This window comes from Pagrus pagrus (genome assembly GCF_965226575.1).
Source record: "Pagrus pagrus genome assembly, chromosome: 19".
NCBI lineage: Eukaryota > Metazoa > Chordata > Actinopteri > Spariformes > Sparidae > Pagrus > Pagrus pagrus.
The window spans coordinates 19039615-19062604 of record NC_140203.1 but is presented as its reverse complement, the minus strand read 5'-3'; the positions used below and the strand labels follow the sequence as shown (position 1 = coordinate 19062604).

Genomic DNA, 22990 nt, shown 5'->3' with positions numbered 1-22990 from the left:
AGAGCATGCTCTAGCTATACTTTGCTTTACGTTACTCATTTTAGTGTAGCCTAGGCCTAGAGTGTGAGATTGGATTTACAAATCTACCCGCAAAGCTAACGTTAGCATCTTAAATTGGTTGAAAATACTGTCTTTGGTGGACTTAACTTGTTTTTGAAATGAGAATCCAGCGAAGGGGTCTTAAATATACAGTCGATAGCTACACGGATAATATCATGCTAATAGAGCCTTACACTCTGCTATAGGACTAGCTACAAAGTGAATATTTTTAAACATGACCCCACAAAATGGCACAGAATTAAATGCCATGAGCTAGGTTAGGTTACTGCTCTAGGTAGTTAGCTAGATATGCTAAAGCTTGTAGCCTACCTCAGTGCAGACAACCACCCAATGTTAGGTAGCTAGCTAGCCAGACACGCTAACGTTCACAGCTTAGCAGCAGACAAACACAGAGTTAACCATTCTTTACACACTTACTCTTGTGTTTTTGGCTTTTGGAAAGGTATAACAAGAAACCACCATCATACATCTATACAGAGTAGCGCTCTTACTGCCTATTGCACTGTTCTTGAGTACGCTATGATATTTTGAGATTGCTGTCTACATTCTGGATCAAAACAATCTGCACCTGTGCTGTAGTGCTGCCAAAATATTCATAAAAACACACATGCACTCTGCAAACATGTGCGTTCTCACAAACACATCCACGCCAGCAGCTCTGGCCAGTGTCAACCAGTGGGGGCAGTAAATCATGTTGTGTGTTTTTGAAGAAGTCACGAGTTCGCAGTCCTCCCAGTGTGGGAAACCAAACCAAACCAAAGTGTTTACAAGTGTGCACATTTTTGCAAGTCAGACACAATATGTAGTCGTCATATTTTTCAAACTGTGTGCTCTGATGTGCACATGGTTTGGGGCGTGGGTGAGGGAGAAAAACGCTAATTATATTTGAACTAAAAGTGTGGGCCAACACTGTGTGGAGAGAAAAAGAGAGAATGGACGGCGAGAGAACGAAACAAACAAAACGTTTTGAATCGTTCTCTCAATTTAACACACGTCTCTGTGTGTGAGCAAGTGTAACATGTTAGAGTGTGTATGTGTGAGTCTGCGCAGCGTATGCGTGTGAAAACTAATTGCTTCCAGAGGCAGGATGTGACACGATGAGCCCCTCCCTCTCTGCTGACCTGGCAGACACACACACACACACACACACACTGCACAGGAGAGTAGTAACAGTTCACCCTAACAGACCCTCTCACTGAGCAAAGCAATAAAAACATAAAGAGGCTTTTGGGCCACAGGGAGTGTGTGTGTGTGTGTGTGTGTGTGTGTGTGTGTGTGTTTCTGTTTTTGGTTAGAGGTCAGGAATGTTTGATATAAAACTGAACATCCACGCACAAAATATCAGTCACACTTCAGTAATTTACTAGAAAAGGGAGACATTTATAAACACAGGCATTAGTTGTGTTGTTGGCTTTGCTTTCAACAGCTGTTCAGCAACTTCCTCCTATTTTTTCTACTTTTTCAATCTTTATTTTACAGTTATTGTAATTGACAAAAGAAACATTTCTTAATTTCGCAGTTATTTTGATAAATTCTGTTAAAATTTCTGTCTTTCTGGAATTTCACATTTCTCCCCAACCCTCTTTACATGTGGTCATTTTCGTAAATGTATATATTCTACACAAAAAAACCACAATACCTGTTGGCTCCATGACTGACACGGGATCCCAGACCTCGTCATATTCATGCTGCCTTGGTAGAAACGGCCTCTTTCATTGTAACATGTTGCTGTTGATAACAGACAGAATGGATACAGGATTAATATATTATCATTATTATTATTATTATACAATTATTCAATTATTTCTATTGAATTCATTATTAATTTATTTTGTGTGAGATGTAGTTTTGATGCATGTGTGTTGAACTGTGTGTGCACACTCACTTGTGATTTGATCTGTCTTGATGTCTGAAATGTAGAAAAAATACATTAAAAACAATTTAGAGGAAACACAGCTATTAAGTAATCTGAATACTTAAGATCATTTTACGCAACATACACAAACTATGCCCGGACACTTTTTAAACCATACACCACACACACACACCTACAGCTGTATGTTTTGGCTCAGCTATTAGACCCTCTTAATGACCTCATCAGTATCAGTCTAGCAGGCCAGGCTTTATTTGGCCCTGAGCATATGAAGAAGTACACGCTGCCAACTCCTGCTTTTCTTTTACATAACGCTCCATTTCCTCTCTGCTATTATGCCGGGCTCAAACTGTTTCTGCAGGACAGATTCAACAAATCTTAGATTCAGCAGATTCTAGGAACAAGATGCATTTCTATGTTCAGCACTGCATAGTGTCAGCTGTCAGGTTGGTAGAAAAGTACTATTTGGAAAAATAGTGCAATTAGATTATAGTTAAATTGTCAAGAATTACTTGATTACATTTGTGATTACATCTTCAAAATATGCCAATTTTAAAATGAGGAAACTTTCTTGCATGATAATAACCAATGCTCTGTTGACTCATTAAAGTGTGTCCGCCTCATGGGGTTTCTGCTCCACTTTGTATTACAAAAACAAAGTGCTCCATGTGGCCTTAAACAGCAGCAACACATAACATACATTACATGTATGAAACATCATTCTACATGCTGTAAAATACACACAGTACACCTGTAGTCTGTGCTGGAAGTTTTTGTAGCTGTTGGTACTGTTAGGGTCATCACCAACAGTACATACTGAATATGCACAATGCATTTAACCACTACTGAAAATGTATTGAGATGTTTGAAGAGAAAAACAAAACTCAAAGAAACTACATTTGTGTGGCTACGTATATTTTTTTTAGTGAAGTTTCAGTGTTTTATTTTGAAGTTGCCACGTAGGTTGTGTTCAGTAACTGACTACCTGTTTATTTCAACATAATCTGTCGTACTTGACGTCCTGGGACCAGGGCCGGCGATTGCTATAGGCGAACTAGGCGGTTGCCTAGGGCAACAAATGTGCTGGGGGCGCAACCGCCCTCCAGTGTCGCCCTTACCCATTAATCATAGAATTATGTTTATTAAACATGATCATCCTAGGGCGCCCCCTCAGCCACACGTTTACTTGTCAATCTGATTATTAGATTGAATTGATGATTATCGTCGGTCATTGGGGGGGGGGGGGGGCCAGCTCACGCGCATGCGTGTCCTGCTACGTTGCGTCCGAAGATGAAGCGGTCTAAACCCTCCGGCGCACAGGGTCGTAAACAGAGAAAGGAAGAAGATGAAAAGAAAGCCAAGTGTAGAGGTAAGTCTTCTCTTCTCAGCCATTAAAGTGTCAAACGAAATAAATGTAGTATTGTGCATCACCGACGTTTCATTGCTGTCACTAAGCTATAGCTAGCTAGCGACTGCTACTTTGCTAGCTTGCTACGTATTACAGCATAGCAAACATAACTTCACTGTTAACCTACATTAGATGTGAATGTCATAAGACCAGTATCTGGTGTAACCATTTTGGTGATAGTGGTGTTTGTTCACACTTCTGTAAAGTTCCCCTCCAAGAATATACTAATATATATGTATATATATTAATATATAATATATGTTTGTTTTTTGTTTTTTTATTGGCCAGATACACTCAGGCAATATTTGCAGAGGCCGGCACCTGCTGGAGAAAGGACACCTGATCCTTCAGGTAAGTACAACTAGTACTATTGTTGCTGTTTTTGTTATTGTTTAGTATTATTATTAGCAATTATAACTTTTATAATCACATTAACACTACTAATTGTAATCAGTAGTATTATTTCTCCTTTTAACAGCCTAATAGTAATGATAGTAGTGGTGGTAGTATCTACTACAAGTTACATGGTCATATAAAATGTATATGTACAATGCAACTATGTGATACGATGATAGAAATGACCAAATGCAATTGTGTAACAAACAGCATGGATGAACTCTGTGTTTAAATACAGCTGCAGGAGAAGGGACAACCAGTAGTAGTAATCCAGGGACCAGTTACACACAGGCCAGGAACACACAGCCCACATCAGGTGAGTCTATTTAACAGTATTTATTCAAGCCATATCCATACTTTAAAGTACAATAGAAAAAGGTTAGCAAGTATTAAAATACAATAGATTGTTTTCTTAAAGACGTTCAACCACATTCATGATCATTTCACTTATTATATTAAACACCACTTGTATAGCTATAAAATATGCTTGAATACAGGTGAAGGTGAAGGAACATCCAGGACCACATCAAGCTCTCAATTTTGTAGCGGTACGTACAGTATCCATAAAAGCACTTTTCTATGTAGAGGGTATAGTTAATCCAGTTGATGGGTCTTGGTCATAATTTGCTTAAGCGTCCTTACAGTGTGTTTAAGAGTGTTTTGAGTGTGTAATAAATTATTCAAAATAATAATAAAGTAAATGTTCTGAAACTATTCTGGGTCTGCCTGGGACTGAGACCCAGCAATCAACTGTCTTTCCGGTGCGTTTACGAACGCTCGGACAAATCCTACTGATTCTACCTTTAAGTTTAATAGTCTTTGGATTATGTTAATTTGAAGTGAGGTTCAATTAGCTTTGCACTGAAATGGCCAGGAGAAATGTCCTAACTTACTTACTTTTATTTACTTCTACTTCAGTGAAGAATGGTTCTTGACTTTTGACTTCACTTTGGAGTATCTTACCTACAAAAGGCACATGTGTACAAGCGTCAGGGTCTGCGCCAAGACTTGGTAAGGCCTGACAGTTTGGCAGCAGTGAAGTGGGACTGTGGGACCCGGGGACAGAGCTGAAGAGACCAGGCTGGACTGAACTGCTGCCCTCCAGTAGCAACCACTCCTTATGGCAGTACAGCTCCTTCACTGCCAGGCAGTGCTCTCTGTTGTAAAGAAAAAAACATTTAGCCATTCATCTGTCATAAAACGATTCACTACCTTGTTAATTCTGGGGACCCGTGAGCTACCTGCAGACAGGTTTAGGTGCCGGTCCTGAACCTGATGGGTTGCAGTCGGGGAAGGATGAGTGGCAGAGCAGCGAGCGTAATGCAGGGCTACACAGCATGCTGAGTCCTTCCAGCTCCGTCCACCAGCTATGGACCAGGTACTCCTGCATGTCCTCGGGGTCTGAGAGGGAGGAGTTAAAGAAAACCAGCAAGTCGTCTCGCAGGATATTGCGGCACTCATCTCCACGGTACGCGCTGCAGTAGCCTGCAACGCCTTTGTAGAGTCTGCGGGAAGAAGACGCATATGAATACAAGCCTTTGGTTGCAGTTCGATTAATTGAGAAAATAAATGACAGATTAATCGTCAGTTGCAGCCCTATTTGGCTGCTTGGGCTAAACTTGTACTCTGCTTTTAATGGAAGAGTTTATCCCCATAGAAGTTGAAATGTCAGATTACAGTAGGTACTTCTCCAAACACGGGGAAGAAAGTTAACTACTGGCCTGGATCCAGTTGTTCTTAGGATGTGTATTTTACAAAAATAAAGAAATACAGTGAGAAAGAGATGGTGACTATGGATCCCTACAGCAATCAGTCCTTTACTGCTTTGGCTTAGTGAACCTTTGTGGAGGGGTTTGCACCAAAATAACTAAGACGATATGATCTACTGTACTTGTATAAACTCACATTACTCATCCAGATGCTGATCATGACACAAGTAGTATTAGGTTCATCTGAAATGACATGCCTGTTTGCCTGTCGGACTTCTTTGCTGCCTCTAGAGTCTCGATCTGTCGTACACACATACATAATCCAACACGTTTCCCACTCTGTCTGACTGCTTGTTTTTTCAGCTCTTACGTCTGTTCGTCTTCCAACATTTCTCTCTTTCTTTTCTGTTCTTTCGGCCTCACATTAATGATCTTTCTCTCTGCCCGTCTGTCTGACATCCCTCACTCCGCTCTGGGTTTCTCTCTGCCTGTCTGTGCACTGCAGCACTTACAAACTCCAGATGTCGCCTCTCGGGGAGATTGGTGCTTCAGAAGAGCTCAAGTCAAACCATCAGACTCAACGCTGACTGTAAATCTTTCAACCCCGTCATCCCACCATGTCCTCCTCCTTTTCACTTTCTCACTCTCTCTGCTGCTTCTGCATCCTATAAATATAACGGTCCAGATGTGGTCACGAGTTGGCAGATCATGTAAGATCTAACCATCGAGCCTGATACTTTTGTCCATCTATGACCTGAAATCCGCTCTCTTTCCCCCATTCTCACCAGGCATCCCAAGGCAACCGTTTTCTCTTTCCCCTACCTTTCTCCCCCTCTCTCCATCTCTTTCTTTGCAGTGACATAGTCCAGATGTAGTGACTGGGGTTGTGTTGCAGTTCAGGAAAGTTCAAACTCAACACACACCATATGGGTGACAGAGAAGCAAGCTCTCTTTTGGCATTGGAGGTTCTTTGATGGAGCAAAAATGCATATTGTCTCATGAAAGATAGCATATAAAGCATTTCTCTTACCTCCACTCTACAGGGAAGTGGCAATATCCAGAAGACGATGGTTGGAGACGCAGAAGCAGGAGGACAGAAGAGAAGAGAGGAGGCAGACAGATGACCGAGGTAAAAAAGACAAAAATCAGCCTCAGTAGGAAGAGAAAAGCGACCATGGTGCTTCTCTCACCGATTCATAGCTATCTGTGAGGATACTGAGGGACAACCAGGTGGAGGGTCAGTGTGTGTGGTCAGGGAGGGTGTGTGTGTGTGTTGTTTTAGGTGACTGTGGTCATGGGGTGTGTGGCTGAGGTATCGACCAAATGGGAGGGCAACAGACAGCTGAAGCCACAGAAAGCACAACTCAGTGGCAGCTAACATAACTCGAGACGGAACGGTAACAGCCTCCTAACACACACAGACCGAAGAGCTACAAGTATCTATTGGTCATTTTGTAATGTGCAAAAATTTAGTGTCAAGTGTACCTGCGACAGTGACTCTGGCGGTCGCCTTGACAGTGTTGGCTCCGGCACTGTGTCTGTTGGAGGCCAGACATGTGTACAGAGCCGGCTTGTTCACCGTGACTTTAAGAACGGACAGGATCACCTCTCCCGTCAAAGTCTCTTCGACCGATGCACCTGAGATCTGAGAGAAAAGAAAAAGAGCAGAAATATGTCATCATGCAAGAACAAATGACACTTACAAATATTTCCTTAAACATGAAAATGATGCCTCCTTTCATTAAAGATAGACAGACTTGTTTTTGTCCACTTGGGGGCAGCAGAACAACCTTAAGACCCAACCTCGACATACTATATTATCTCTTATCTGCTGTTATTATGGCAAATGTGTGAGGAAATAGGAAAGGAAGCAATTAAAAACACCTAGAGCTGTTCATTCTGCTACGTGGAGAATACACACAAAGATCAAGCCAGGCAGGAAGTCGGACACAGGAAGGGCATAGAGCATGCACTCAATTTTCAGAATAGAACAACCTGTGCAGAAGTTAGAAATATTTACCATTAAGAAACCATTTAACTACATAGCCTACTCGCTTGCTGCACTTATAATATGTGTTATCGCCACATCGCACACATGGGGTCACAGAGACATGCCCAATGGAAACAAGACTATTTAAGTAAGTTTAAGTAATATAAGAATATTTGCTATCTTTTTAGCTCTGGTTTTATTCTCACAGACTCATAAGGCAAATATGTTCTAAGTATGCTCTTTAGCTGCTAAACGCTCCACTGTGTTCACTAGCTAGCTGCTAAGTTCTGTCATTTGGTGCTGGGAAGGTAGTCTACAGTGGGTTTTTCAGAGCTCAGTATATTCATGGCTCATTTTTACACCTTTAATTAACAGTGTGAGGTGAAGAAGTGAGGTATGACATGCAACAAAGATCTCCATCTGGAGTTGGACCAGCAACTTAGCGGATACATGGCGTCTGCTGTAGCCATTCGGATATGAGCTTTTCTGATGAAAACAGGAGCCTGCTACCACTGGAAACAAGTGCTGAGACTGATAGAAGAACTTGTGCAACATCAAATCAGAGTGGTACCACAGAAAAGCCACACATCATGTGACCAGGTGTTCATATAAAAATGATATGCGCTTTTTAAAAAACAAACTTCACCGTAACCATGTTGCCTTACCAGGTCAAAATGATGCCTCCTTCATTTAAGACCACCATAGAAACATGTACCATCAAGCCCTTAATCTCCCAAATTACTCAGAAGATAACACAGAGTATGACCCTTTAAATTGCGTAAATAATTCCATGGAGGAAGCATAACTGAGGTAGCATAACTGAAAACAGACCCCTGAAGTGTTTATTGTTGGGACCCGTAGCTGAAGCTAGGTAACCAGGTAACCGGCAGAGAATTTGGTGAAACATCTCAAAATAAGTTGCTGTTGTCCTCTTTTATCAGGCAGCATTCATGGATCAGGAAGATTGTGTGCTCGACTTAGAGCAACAGAGCTGAGCTTTTCTTTTTGAGATCAAGTGGAGCAACGGTCCATTTCATCCACCTCCTCACCAGATGTTTGCGCAAAATTGAGTTGTCAGCAAAAAGGGGAAAGTTCCATAATAACATTTAAAAAATGTTGTCTCAAGATTTAATGTGTAAAATATTCATATGCTCTAAATAAACAGTCTCATGGGTGTTGAGCTGATAGGAGCACATACACTGTGTAATATAACCACTTGTGATGATTTAGTGGATTTAAATATTCCCTGGTATTCACACAAGGCTGATGTCGCCATATTAAATGTATTTGTTGTTTTTAGTTCCTGTATTCACACTCACATCTATAAGTGATATATGTGAGAGTCTGCAGCGGGTGTGTGAGCGCCCGAGTCAACGTGCTGATGTGCGACGTGTCTATATTTGAAGTTGTGTCTGACACCGCCTGTTTTTAGGACGAGCTCGATCCAGCCCCGCTGAAATTAATGACCTTAACAAGCTGCCAGCAAAAGCAGCTCACACAGTCATTTTAATCGGCACACACACACTCACACACGCATAGTATTTACAGGCATTATGGGCCTGTAATCACATTGTAGCTAGCACCCAAGACTATTAAATACCCAGACATTATGTGGTGTATGTCTGCCCGCAGTGGCACGCATAAAAAATGTCTGCTGCCTGTTTGAATAAACGTCCTGCTTAATACTCTTAAGGTGGTCTTGTTCATGATTTGAAAAAAGCACATCTTATAAAACAGTTAAGTAGCCAGTTAGGTTATATGAGGTATAATTTTTTGCAGGTTTCTACCAGGATCAGTTAAAATGGCAATTCCTTTTAACATTTAATCTGCAGCAGTAAGAGAAATTGTAGACAATCAATAATTAGCTTTTCAATAGTTAAAATTCCAAATCAATTGTAGATATTCTTCAAGGTGAATTATGAAACAATTTCCGTCTTAAACATTCGAAAAAGCAGTTTTGACATCATGTCAAAGATGATTGGGTTGCAGTGATATGTAGCTATAAAGAAGTTAGCGTGCTTACCAGCTAGCCGCGGCCCGTCCCATCATGTAATACCACTCCAAGCTCACCTAGCCCGCTAGTTGCACAGCTAACTGAGCTAACAGCAGCTACAATTAGCAGCAGATAGAGGGTACTGTGGTGATATGATGCCCCCAATTTTTTGCAGTTACCTTTGAGAGGTGGCAACTTCTCATAAATTGCACCTTTAATGGAGAAGTTTTTAAATATTGACCACTTGTTGAATGCATACTCCCAACAAAGAGGGGCAGCATATCACCAGAGTATCTGCTAAGTGCTGCTAACTGTGTGACTGCTAACTGACATTTAAACTCGTCAATGTGACATTTTGACATAAAAATGAATCACAACTACTTAGCCTTACTGTTTCAATGTCTAAGGCGATTGTTTTACATTGAAAGCACAAAAATACATATGAGGTTGCGGAGGTAGAGGGGGAGATTACTCCTCACTATGAAAATCCAAAACAAAAGTTATCCTAAAAGGAATTTAATCTTAAAAGGAATTGACTTTTAAGATTTTAAATTCAATACATGAACTAAAATCTAACAAGAGCGTTGTTCTTTCTTAGGCTTATTTGTGAACTTTTCTCATGAACACAATCTACAGGAAGAGGAGAATATGCTGTCCAAGGGTCATTTTCAATAAGAACGAAAATGCATTTGATATGAATCTTGAACAATGTCTTCTGCTGTCCTAAAAACCTTTGCATGTGGTTGTGAGGGTAATAAAACCAAACCATTGCAATGACTCACATATTAGAACATACTCATTAGATATTAGACTTATAACAAATGATTACTTGACATTCTGGGTCACAAAATCTATTAAAAGTTACCTTTATCTCCCTCTATAATATACATCTGGCCTCTACAACAGCTATATATCCAAATAAGATGAGCAGGCCCATTATGTGACTGGGCTGTTGCACAATCTAGTCTCTGGATCACAGTCAGCAGTTAGAGGCTTTGTGCATGCTCCCTTAAAAAGACAAGCCAATTGCAGCTGATAACACTGTGTATCATTGGCTAAATTGAAGGCAATCTCTTCAATCCCTTGTCACTATAATGGGAATTCCTTTGCTGTTTATACCGCTGATCCCACAGCCAATCTCTGAGCGCTGCGTTAAGTCTGTGTATGTATGTCAGGGAGACGGACAGCGAGGGTTTAGTTGGGTAATTTCTTGTATGTTTGCATTACAGTATACTGTATGTGTGTGGATTTGTGTTCCTCGTGTCCCAGTTTCCTTTGTTGCCCTTGCTCACGCGCACAACTTATATTATTGTGAACTAATTCTGCATTAAGATCTTAATTGATTTGTTTATCAAGCCACATGAACAGCATAAAGAACGTATGCCAGTCAGTATTTACACATGAAATTGGTCTGTGTTTAGCCTTCTGTCTGTTCTTTGGATTAGTCAACCAGCAAGGTCAGCTGTTTACTGCTAATTTAAGCAGACAATGCTAATGTGCAGGTTACAGGTATTAGCAGTTTGTCTACTAAATATACTGGTTAGCACAATTGTATTCTTTTGTGCGCTACGATATCGTTTAATCTCAGATCTATACAAAGACGAAGACTTTTTATAAATAAACCTTCATATAAGTGTTTCTGTAATGCATGTTGGCCTTCCTCCTTATCTGCTCTGTTATTGTCACAGCTTTCCTAATATGTAAAGCTCTGCGGCTGACAATGTGTTGAAATGTCAGCCATGCGATACATTTTCTCTATTGCTGGCCGTGTTGGAGTGACATTTGAGCCAAACTCCACCACTGTGAAGGAGACAAGAATATTCCTGGAGAGATCACAAGCATTTATGAGAAGCCGAAGGGTCAGAGCCTGGACGTGGATGGATGGATGCATGGAGCTATCATCATAAACAATGTTTAAACGTTGGTTTTTGATTGCAAAAATGTTGTTGTGAGCTTTAGTTTCTCGTTACATGCGGTTTAGACACTTTTTGACCTTGACAGGGGCACATTTACAATGAATTTAACCCAATCAGCTTCAGTCAAGGACCATTTAGAAACTCACCAAACCCCCAAACTTGTTTTCACACACACAAACACACACCGAGCCTCAGCACTCACAGTATTCCCATTTTCCAGCCAGGTGATGGTGGGGATTGGATTTCCAGTGGCGTTACACTCCAATGAAATCTGGCCGCCATACGCCACCCTCTTCTCCTTGGGAACCCTCAGGATTCGTGCTGGAGCTGAACACACACATACACAGTCGTTTTCCCATCACTTTTGGATGCATTACTTAGACTTACAGCACATTCATTTCATGGAAACTTACTATAACCACTACTTACCTAACCCTAACTTTAACCTAAACCTAGCCTTAAACCAAGTCTTCACCTTAAAAACGAATGATTTACATAACGGAGACGTTTTTGTCCCCATAAGGACAGCGTGTCCCCACAATGTGACTGTGTAACAGATTTATGTCCCCACAATGTCACAAATACACGTCAACACACACCCACATGCAGTCACGCAGTTTCGACACATGAACACATATGCTGCAACTGAAAAATTATATTCCACTGTACTGAATGACAGTTTTTTAAGTATACAGGATATACTAAGCATAGAAAGTGAAACCAAGTTTAAATACATACCCTGTACCTCTATGGTGACAGGCTTTGAAAAGGCCAAACCAAAGCTATTCCTGGCCACACAGCGATACTGGCCGGCATCCTCCTTCTGTATGTTATGGATCTTCAGTGCACCATAGTCAAGAATGGTAACACGGTCAGTGATCTGGGAAGATAAACTGATTTGTTATTTCCTTTTCTTCTTTGATTGAAAGGCAAAGTCGTTAGTTTTAAAAACCAAGACAAAAGCAAGGGCATTTGGGCTATTTTGTAATAATTAATACACAGTCTGGATGTTTTCTGTAGTCTGCACCCATTCCCAGTCCTTGTCAGACAGAAAAACAACTTCCTGTAGTTGTAAATTAAAGTTAAAGAAAAAAAAAAGCAAATACTTTGATAAGCTCATCATCCTTGAGCCAGGTGACATCTGGTTTGGGGTTGCCGAGGGTAACACAGGGCAGCACTGCCTTGGATTCTACCAGCAGGGTCACATTGGTGGGATGGCGTTTGATTTGTGGCTCTGATGGCAAAACAAGAGAGACAGGACAGGTTTAGTCTGTGAGTGTTTTGTTCTTAATGGAATTGTTCCAACTGCAATTTAAAAGAAAAAAAATTATCTGGACTCAAGATCAAGACAACCTTAGACAGAAAGCAGACATACTCATCTTTAGCTGCAACGCTCCGCAGCTCTTGGCTGGCTCTCCGATGCCGTTACTGGCAATGCAGCAGTACTCTCCATTGTCTAAGTCTCTGACGTGAGGGATGATTAACATCTGTCCCTGCTCTCTGGTAATGTACCGGGGGTCATAGTACCTGGTGGTGAGCAAAGAAGAGTGATTGTGAGCAGAAGCAACTGATGGACTTTTATTTACCAACTTGTTAATTGTCTTGAAATATTAAGAGCTTTAGACAATGTTTTGCATTTGGCACTATTTGTATTTGAGATTTGTAGCATTATGATGACCAAACTTACGAGCTAATGTTAGCCTAGAAATTTTGCCAATTTTTTAAAAAATGTCTAATAAGTTAGCTTGCTGCTGGCCAAAATCAGAGCTAATGTTAAAGACTTTTTGTCATTTTGTAGCCTTGTTGATGGCTTGAATTAGAGCTAATGTTACAGGAATCAAATCAATTTTGCCATGTTAGCCTTGTAAGGCCATACGTAGCAGCTATTGTTACTGACGTTTCATTACTGTACCATAACCAGTCTTGTGATGAAAAAAATGTAGCAGCTATTTACACATTTTAAGGTTAGCCTAAAGCTTAGCATCTAGCACTGACATGTTTTAAAGCTGCCACTATGGCCGAGGAGACCAAGAAGGAAATACTAGCTAAAGAAACTCAAACATCATCAACATAAAACTAAAAAAATACAGTACACCCCAGAAATTTTGAAAATCTTGTGAAAGTGTGACATACCTTAGTGTGAAAATGCATTGGCCATAATATATATATATGTAACCATTTGAAGCATGGTTGCCTAAATAGGTGTAAACTCACATTATTTGGTGGTTGTTCTTGGTCCAAGTGATTTCAGCGGGGGGACGGGACTCCACCTCACAGATGAAGGTGGCGTTGTGATCCAGCAGTACATCCACTGTCTCTAATAAGGTGATGATACGAGGCGCTGCAGGCGGTGCACATAGGGAAAAATCATGAAGACATTCATTACAAAACAAGACATCCATTACAGTATTTGGAAAAATGGTCAGACAGAACATTAACATCATAATAGATCTGATCGAGGGAAGGAAGGAATTAGCTGCGAAATGTGATTGCTAATGTAAAAGTTCTGGGAGATAAGGGTGAAAATTGTTCATATTGTTTCGTAATAATGCATCACAGGGAAGTGTAAACAGCTGCATCTTCTCAGCCGAATGATCTGACATTCTTGGCATTCCTGCTTGAGACAGAGTCATCTGTTTGAGTCACTCAGCGTCCAGCTATGACTGTTGACCAATGGGACCAGATAAGAGGTTCTGTGGTTTGTTGCAGCTCTGACCTCAGTCGAGCAGAAGAAGGGTGACTTTGAGGGGACTGTGTTCATGCGATTACATCTGAAGCAATTTGGGATTTTGCAACTTTATATAAAGTATTGTGAAAGAGGGGAAAAAAAGAAAAGGATTAGACGGAACAGAGACGGAACGACAAAGACTTGAACTGGATGCGAAGTTGCAGCGAGGACATTTTAATTTAAGGTTCAAGGACAGACTCCGTCCCCAGTGCACACACTGTTCTCCACTATCTTGTTTCACCAGATGGTCTTTGTTAAAATGAAAGCAGGTAAATCGCCAGTTCTGTGTATGCTGAATATACAAATTATTAGAACCACCTGTTTTTTCCATGATATAAACCAGGTGAATCTAGAGTAAAGATGTGAGCAAAGTTTAGATGGTGAAAGGGAGTTGTAGGAGAAAGGCGGTTCACTTTCAGACGAGTGGGACAAGAGTAAAAGGGAATGCAGCTCAGTTTTAGTAATGCAGTCTGATATTTATTTATGTTTTACTCAGGGTGAATATGTTGAGGTGGAAGAAATGAACGGGGGAGTAAAAACAAACACAAAGACATGTTGAAAGGGAAAAGCGATGGAAGAAGATAGCGGTAGCACAGGAGTGAGGCAGCCAGTGTTTATACGTGGATTCAGATCAGAGACTTTAAGGTTGCTTTAAACTTTTTCTGAACTGAGGAGAGGAAGAGGCAGAATGGAAAACAGAGGAGAGGAGAGAAGGAAAGAGCAGAGGATGGTTTGAAAGGACAGAGTTTGAAGGACATTATGCTTGTTTGTCTCTTGAGAAACAAAGATTTCACAATAGCAGCCCACAACCCCCGGCCCCAGGTCACTGCTGCTGTTTGACTCATGGAAAGAAGGCTACTGTGAATCAAACCCTGACAAGAGGTTAAACCTGGGTTTTAAACACTGGGTTGCAATTTTAGCCAAGGTCAGAGCAAGGTTAAATATCTCAGCAGTACCTGCTTTATTAAGTCATGTCATGTATGCAGTCTAAAATCGTATTTTTAGCACGGTAGCAGCAGGACTCTATGGATGGCAACACTGGTCTGTCTGTCCACCACTTGACTGAAATATCTATTCAATTATTTGACAATCATGGACACTGATGACGTTGGTGAATGCTCATGTTTGTGCGGTTTTTTTTGTGAAATGTCTCAACAACTAAGGACAAAATGTTTCCTCCCTAAGGATAAACTTGATAACCCCATCCAACATTTTGATTTATTTACCAAATACTTGCAAAGCTATTATAACATCTCTACAAGCCTCAGCTGTAATTGAGCATTAGCATTTTTCTCAAAGCACCGCTGTGTCTACGGTACACTCACAGCAACCCAATTACCAAAATAAATGCTGCCAATGTACAGTACATTTCAACAATCCACAATTATATTGAAACTTTACACTTCGTTATGTCCGATTTTCAGTTTTATGTATGACAACGCTGTGCTTATGGTCTGGTTAGGTTTAGGCATGAAAAACACTTGGTTAGGATGGAGTGAGATCATTTTTCATCACCACAAACATGGCTGAAAATTGTCCCGACATCTTATTACACATAGCCGGTTTTGCACATCCAATTCACGGTGCTGCTAGTTTGGACTGGAGACTCTTAGTCATGTTTCATCAAACACTTTTTCAAAACGTGACACTGTAAATTTTGCTGATGTTGTTGCCATCATGGCTATCAGAGTTCACCAAAAGTCAGAAAGTACTTCCCCTTAGAAACTTTCAAATACATGAATTTGATAGTATTGTTAAATGTATTTGTATAGTGTCAATAGACAGTTGGTTCTTGAGTGGTTTTGCTGCTGAATGTGTCTTTTTTCTTCACCATGTTACTCATACTTTTGCCAGTGTTATGTCTGAACAGATGGATAACATCTGAAGAGAGAAGGCTTCGCTGTGCCTCTTGTTTAACCACATGACTCATTATTTAGAGCAAAAGAGAGCCTCAGTGGTTTTGACCCTGCGAGAGGTCCTTGTTATGAAATGCTGCTTGGCCAGCAGAAGTGATACAGTGCTGTTGTCAGAGAGTCACATCTGGCCTCTACTGTATATATTAGAAAAATCTTCTTAATCCACACAAGTGCCTCACATTATCACTCTTGGTGTGTGTCCAATCCAGAGCATATATAGCACATTTTATGTCTTTCTTGTTTATGTTGTTTTGGACCACTGAATGAATCTTTCTCACTCTGTCTTAATCGCATCTTTTCTGTGTTTTATTGTTTCCTCCAGCATCCATTAGATCTTATTCAACTCAAGTTCTTTCCCAGAACAGTGGCCTACTTCAGGGCCTGTAACTTATAACATCCTTTGGTTACTTTGGTGTTTGCTTTGATTTGGAGTTTATCCTCTAGGTTTTTTCCGTACTTTGAGTTGAATCCTCTCTTCTCTCCGACTCTTTCATGCAAACCAGATACAAGTTCTTCTGCTTGATACATTCAGTGTGGTCAAACAAAGAGCAAATACAAAATGGTATTGTACTCGTGGCATGTCAGGGGATCAGATGTCGGCAAAGGGAGTCTTCCGTTGTTTGAAGATGTTCGGTTCACACAGACGTGCTGAGCAGCAATAAAAACACCCTCTTTAACTCATTATGCTGCCATTAAATACATAAGTGGTTAAAACTGTTCCTGGTAGAAAATATTTAACATTAAAGGTGCAATATGTATAAATTGGCCACCTGTCAGATTCAAACAGGGGGCAGCATATCAGCAGAGTAACTGCCAACTGCTGCTAAATGTAGCTAGTTAGCTCAGGTAACAGTGCAGCTAGCGGCTCGGACAAGGAGCTCAGGGATTTGGGGAGTGTTAATGTTTACACGGCTAGCACAGGAGCTTCCGACCAGGCCAGCTCATGGCTAGCTGGTTAGCATGCTAACTTCAGTAAATATCTCTGCAACACAACACATAGTCGTCATTATGTCAAAAGTGCTATTTATTCACATTATTTTGATGATTTTATTACATTTCATTACACATTAATAATAAACATCCATTGTATTTACTGGCTCACAATCATTTCAACATAAATCCAAGCCAGCTCATAAAAACCAGCTCTGCTCGGCGAATTAATGACAGTGACGCCTTTTGGACATCCATCTCGGCTTTGCACAACAGACCCACACCTCATATACCACAACGAAGAGCCAATAATAATGATATAACAATAACACTTTTGTCAACACTTGTCAACTAACAGTTGCTTATTGTTTATTTGCGGTCACAGATTGTTAAACTTTGCTCAATCAAGTCACGGGCGATTAAACTTGATCTTCAAAAGCCAAACCTTGTTTATGTTGTGTTGTCTCATTTAATTTCAATCTCACAAAACTTACAAAGTACATTTCTGCATTTAAACGCACAGTATGTGTATTGCTTCCAGTGCCAACTATACAGTATACTGTACATATATAATCATCTCATTGCCTTTTCGTCCATAACTTAGTTAAAATACTTCCCTTTTCACAGTTCACTTTGTATATATTATCAATAGTTTACCATTTGTTTTTGTACATAGTGTTTTTAACAGTTTTGATCATTCAGATAGATAGATAACCATTAGCGATGTTAGCTAGCCACACACTAACATTAGGTCCCTACGGCTCTGAACACACCCTGTGCTTGGAAGAGCTGCCAAAAGAGAAAGTGACTGAGGGACACTATCTTGTGAAAGCGAGCAGTAAAGCTCCGACGTCATAGCTGGATAAGAGATTTAAATCAAATCAGAGAGAAGAACGTGCAGTCAGTAAGGAGGATATATGTCACACTACACTGCAAGTGGAATATTGGATCTGCAAAACAAAAGGTGTGAGAAATGTGGAATGATGGGAGTTGTTTTTATTATTAATTAACAACCACCATTGCAGATGAAAATCAATCTGACGAGACTCAGGCAGAAGTGTTCATGGACGAGGTCGTGTTTTATAGTTTAGTGACAGTCACATTTCTTCCGTCCTTACTCTCTCATGTATCATCTGATGTTTTCCCAGAAGTTAAAGCTAACACGCCATCGTCCAAGCTTAAAAACTGCTGCAGACTAAGTAACACACATCTGAGGATGCTGTGGATGTAGAAATGAATTACTTGATGATGGATTTCAGTGCGGTGGCCATAGAAAGAATTCCAATGGCTCAAATAACATCTTGCCGTACTATAACATCTTCATTGCTAAAATGTTTATGATGGAATTTCCATCCCCTGATAAGATTATTGACATCTAAATCATTCTTCTCACTCATATCCACAAGTTATTGCTGACAGGATGCCTTCAGTGATTTGGACCAACAGGAAAGATGCCATCCATATTTCTTTCAGCCTTCTAATCACTGTCATATTACACGAAGCACAGGTCGTCTGCCAAGCCGAGCCCAACCCCGTGTCAACCCCACCTAGCTACCATATCTCCCTTGGCAGAATGTGACAGCATCACCACCTGTCTTACCGAGCCGGTCTGCAACATGCACTGTATATCTGTGCTTATAAAACATGTATTGTATGTCAATGGTCTGCTCTGCAAGCCTGTGCATGTGACTGTAAAACAGTGCCAGCATTTGATATGGTACCCATCTCACATGTCCTGAAGTCCCGAGGCCACAGCTGAACTAGCTGCAGTGAGCCCCTCCTGATGTCCATTTTTGATTTATTTTTTTTCTGAACGGGTTTTTCTTATCGTTACCAACACTTTCATATGGCAAGTGCAAAATACAAGAGGAGTTAATCATAACATACAACCATGTTCACTTTCCAATCTTGTAGGCTCACAGCATGGCTGTGCTAGAGGGGAATTATACAGAAGTTTGGTTGATTAGAAATTCAAAAAGATAAAGCAGATGCAGCCTTTTAAAGGTGCACAGTTTTGGGGTTTTGGGGAAGAAATTTTAATCAGAAGAGAAAGATCTTCATTGACTGATTTTTATGCTTAAACAGACTGACCTTAAAGGACAACACACTGTTTTACTTTGTTTATATGTGGCGGACCCTGCCACCTCTCTAGCTTCAAACAGTGTTCTGGGACTTTATTTTCCTCTTAGAACAGCTTAAAAAAGAAAAGAATATTTCTGAGTTTGTATTATTATCTCATTAATATTGTAAATATTAAAATTCTGAGTCTACATTTCTGTGTTTTAACCTTGTGGACATGTTTGTATCTATAATTTCCTGGCTGAGACTAAAGACAATTCTCCTGCTTCAGATGGAGGATAAAGTTCATTTATTTTATTCTAGAGTCGGTTCCTAACCACATTTACAACACCCTGCAGAAAGGATATGTCAGAACTATAGGAAGGATATAGATTTAGTCACATTTACACTATGTAGGCCTATAAACACCTTCTCGTTTTCCCTGCAGGATGTGGTGGAAAACAGGTGATCTCAGCGCTACATACGTCTGGAAACTCCAACTGCATTCTCTTTAGGAGAAGTCTTTACAGAGGGTAAAAAGCAAAGGATGCGCTCCATGATATTTCCTTTTCATATATATAGTTTACGCCATTGGTCTTTGGACTTCTGAACTAATTTTTTCTCACACATGCACACATTATGTACAATGTATGGTGTCAGTTTAGGGCCATGTTGTTTAGTCTTGCCCTTTTTCCTTCATCTGTTTTTTGTACGTTCTGTTTATGTCTTCTAATGATTGTTGTTATTATGTAGTATATTATAATATCTTATGAAACACAGGACATATTTAACACTTCTATGGATTTAGTAAGGTCCAAAGAATTCACACTGGTTTTATATATTCAATTTCTGAATGTGTTTGAGAGACTTTTGACAACTTGTGCTAAAAAACAAAACAAAACACACTCCGAACATAGCAAGTAAACTACACGTACCTCTCTGCATCCCAACACTTGAGGTGACCAGAACTAGCAGAAACACTGAAACGGTTCCCACCATGTTCATCCTGGCTCTAGACTGATCCATCTTGATGAGGCTTTGTGACAGGTACAGTACAAGCTGGTGGTTAGATTCCCATGGCAGGTAAGGAGACGTTTGTGTTGGTTCGCTCACTGTGTTTCTTCACTGTGTGCGTCTGCGTGTGTCACAGCCAGGGACAGCCATGAGCTCTGTGCTAAGTCACAGTGTGTGTGTGTGTGTGTGTGTGTTTGTGTGTGAGGGAGAGAGAGTGTGTGTTTTGATGGACAGTGGCAGCTGCTAGCTGTCCTCATGTACAGTCACTCAGGTCTTTGGAGCCACACTCAAAGCTCCACCGGCTTCAGTGCTCATTGACGGTAATCAACAACAGCGTCAGTCCACTGTTTATTCATCGAACCACAGAACAAGCTGCGTTCAAGGTCCTGCTCTGAGGTGCTGTGTTGGTTGAAATATGTCACATTTGTGCCAGTGAAGCTACGAAAGACACAGAAATCAAAACACAAAAACAGCAAACATCACTGTATATTTAATAGAATACAAATTAACATTTCATTTAATTTTTTGTAAAATAGCTCCCAATCCTGTTTGTATTCAACTTTGTACATGTTGTAACATATTGTAGTTCAGAACTTAACCCTACATAGGACACAAGTGGGATAAACAAACATTGAAGCCGCAGAGAAGAGTCACATCACCCATAAAAAAGGCGACAGAAGAAGTTACTAGATTAGAAGACTTTCTATTTTCAGAAAGAGCAGTGTCAGGACATTAGGTCACAATATAGAGTATCAGTTTAGTTTGCATCTCTGTCTTCTTTAACCATCTACATGCAGTCTAATATGCAGATAAACAACATTAACAATACATCCGTACACAGAATATTACTGTACAAACCAATGAACACACAGGCATATCAGGACTGGCTACTTAACATGTATTTACTGTGACATATTGACGCACACAGAGTCCAGGAGGCCGCCTTTGTGTCCACCTGTTGCCTGCCAGGCTGTATGTCCTGTTTTATTTTAGGAAAGGAATGGCATTTCAGTTCATTTACTCCTCATCCATTCTGCTTTGGTTGGAGCCAACTATTGTATTTCCCTCACCAGGCACACTTAGTTGAACACATTGTTGTCAAGGCAAAAGGTTTAGTTTCTGTTAAAGGTGCAATATGTAAGAATTATAGTTCAAAACATTCAAGAATTAACTAAAAATTTCTACAGAATGTGAAGAAACAACAGTGTTGATGTTATGTCGAAGACGTCTCTGTATTGTGCTGAACAGATATCCACTGAAGTTAGCATGCTAACAAGCTAGCCCCGGCCCTGAAAACCTCCTGTGCTACCAGTGTAAACACCAACACTCCCCTGGCTAACAGAGCTAACATGCCAACAGTAGCTACAGTCTTGGGTGTATAAAAAGAATACAGTAGCAGCAGTAAGCAGTTATTTTGGCGGCATGCTGAACCTATTTGCTGGTGGTATGAATCCAAGATGGCCATTTCTGATGTATTTCACCTTTAAAGAAATAAAATGTTTTTGCCTTAACAAAGGTTAAACTGATGAAGTTGTGATTGTTGTTTGGGCTTCAACCCTCTATTCTGAACAATACTATCACTTGTAATGGTGAGGGTGCCATCGGTGATGTTGTGCCATTCTTTTGGCTTATCATGTGACAAAGATTTGTGTTCTTGCTCACTGTTTCTCTTTTATTGTCCATTTCTATTCATTATACTGTATTCTTTTTAAACCCTCATTTCCCTCCATCTTCATGAGACAAAATAGCACACATGCTGTGTTAGCTTCACATAAAGCAGACCAGCAACAATACATAACTGTAATTGTTCTTTCAGTGACCATACTGCACACCACTAGGTGATGCTGTCATGTAGGGTAATTTGTGCTACATGGCAGAATGTAGTATTATTGTAATATAGTATGGTTTTCTTCTAATGATGTAACGCACCACTGAAGTAGCTCAAACAAATCCAAAAGACCAAAAGAAAAACATTACAGCATCAGACTACCACTCTGCCAGGGACCACTGACTCAGCAGTATGATCCTGGACAACATTTGTGCCGATGCTGTGCCTCCCTCTGCTGACACAAAGATGAACTGCTCCTGAACCTTGAATCACAACAGTCAACTGAATCCTGTGTCAACATGTTTCATACATTTCAGATTCTGTAAAAAAAGAAAAGGAAAAGAAAAAAAAGAACTGCCTGTGCAGTTAAACAGCTCCACTATTCTTCTGCCCAAAGTTTTTGCATGTTGCATCTTGTATGTTCTTTAATTGTGAAGCATTAAAATTTCACTTTTACTGTAATAAAGTTGAACTAAACTGCTGTTTTGTCTTGAGAGAGGATGAGGCATGGTTACACTTGAAAGTCACATGTGACCCTGGTAATCCACATAAGACCAAGACAAGCTTTGCTTAATGACAAATGTTCAAAGCTCCAGCCTCAGGGTGGAGCTGTTCAGAGACTCAGTGTACTCTGTGGTGGGAAACATATTGGGACACTATTATGAAACAAGAACAATTGCAGAATGTTAATGACTCCAAGTCCCCCCCATCAACAAACTGAAGCCCCATTTGTTCCACTGAAGCTGCTCTGCAACCCACACTGGCCAAATGTGCCTGTGGAGCGAGAAAGAGAAGGGAGTGAAGCAGGTTATGTTTAACAAAACAATGGCTTCTGTCTTGTCTTCACTCACCAATTGAAATGTATTTGCTCTATGCCATGGCTGCCCAAAATGGGGTCTACAGGCCACTGTGCTGCCAGATGTTTCTAGTAATGAATGAATGAATAAATAAATAAATAAATACTAAAAGTTAGAATAGAAATCGCTGTTTTTTCTGCTTTATCTTTTGTGATTTAAAATGCTCTTTAAATATGTAGGATCCCTAAATATTCATTATTTTAACAACATACAATAGATCATACTCACATGGTGGCCATTTTCCTCTGATGTCACACTCACAGGCCAGATTTCAAGGTGAACCACATATTTGGTCACCCATGAGCTAACATTAG

General features: G+C 40.3%; 1 protein-coding gene across 1 annotated transcript in view; it reads right to left on the bottom strand.

Annotated features, from left to right (window-relative positions):
* musk (muscle, skeletal, receptor tyrosine kinase) overlaps window positions 1-20133 on the bottom strand; it is a 34743-nt gene extending 14610 nt beyond the window's left edge. The window contains exons 1-11 of the mRNA XM_084384023.1: window positions 19913-20133; window positions 13560-13686; window positions 12721-12872; window positions 12452-12579; window positions 12084-12225; window positions 11548-11672; window positions 6932-7091; window positions 4979-5138; window positions 4701-4894; window positions 1946-1969; window positions 1700-1788 (exon numbers count right to left, since the gene is read on the bottom strand). Of these exons, the coding sequence (XP_084240149.1) occupies window positions 1700-1788; window positions 1946-1969; window positions 4701-4894; window positions 4979-5138; window positions 6932-7091; window positions 11548-11672; window positions 12084-12225; window positions 12452-12579; window positions 12721-12872; window positions 13560-13686; window positions 19913-20003 (1392 nt within the window). The 5' untranslated portion in view covers window positions 20004-20133. The remainder of the gene's footprint in view (window positions 1-1699; window positions 1789-1945; window positions 1970-4700; window positions 4895-4978; window positions 5139-6931; window positions 7092-11547; window positions 11673-12083; window positions 12226-12451; window positions 12580-12720; window positions 12873-13559; window positions 13687-19912) is intronic.
* Window positions 20134-22990: the final 2857 nt, after the last annotated feature.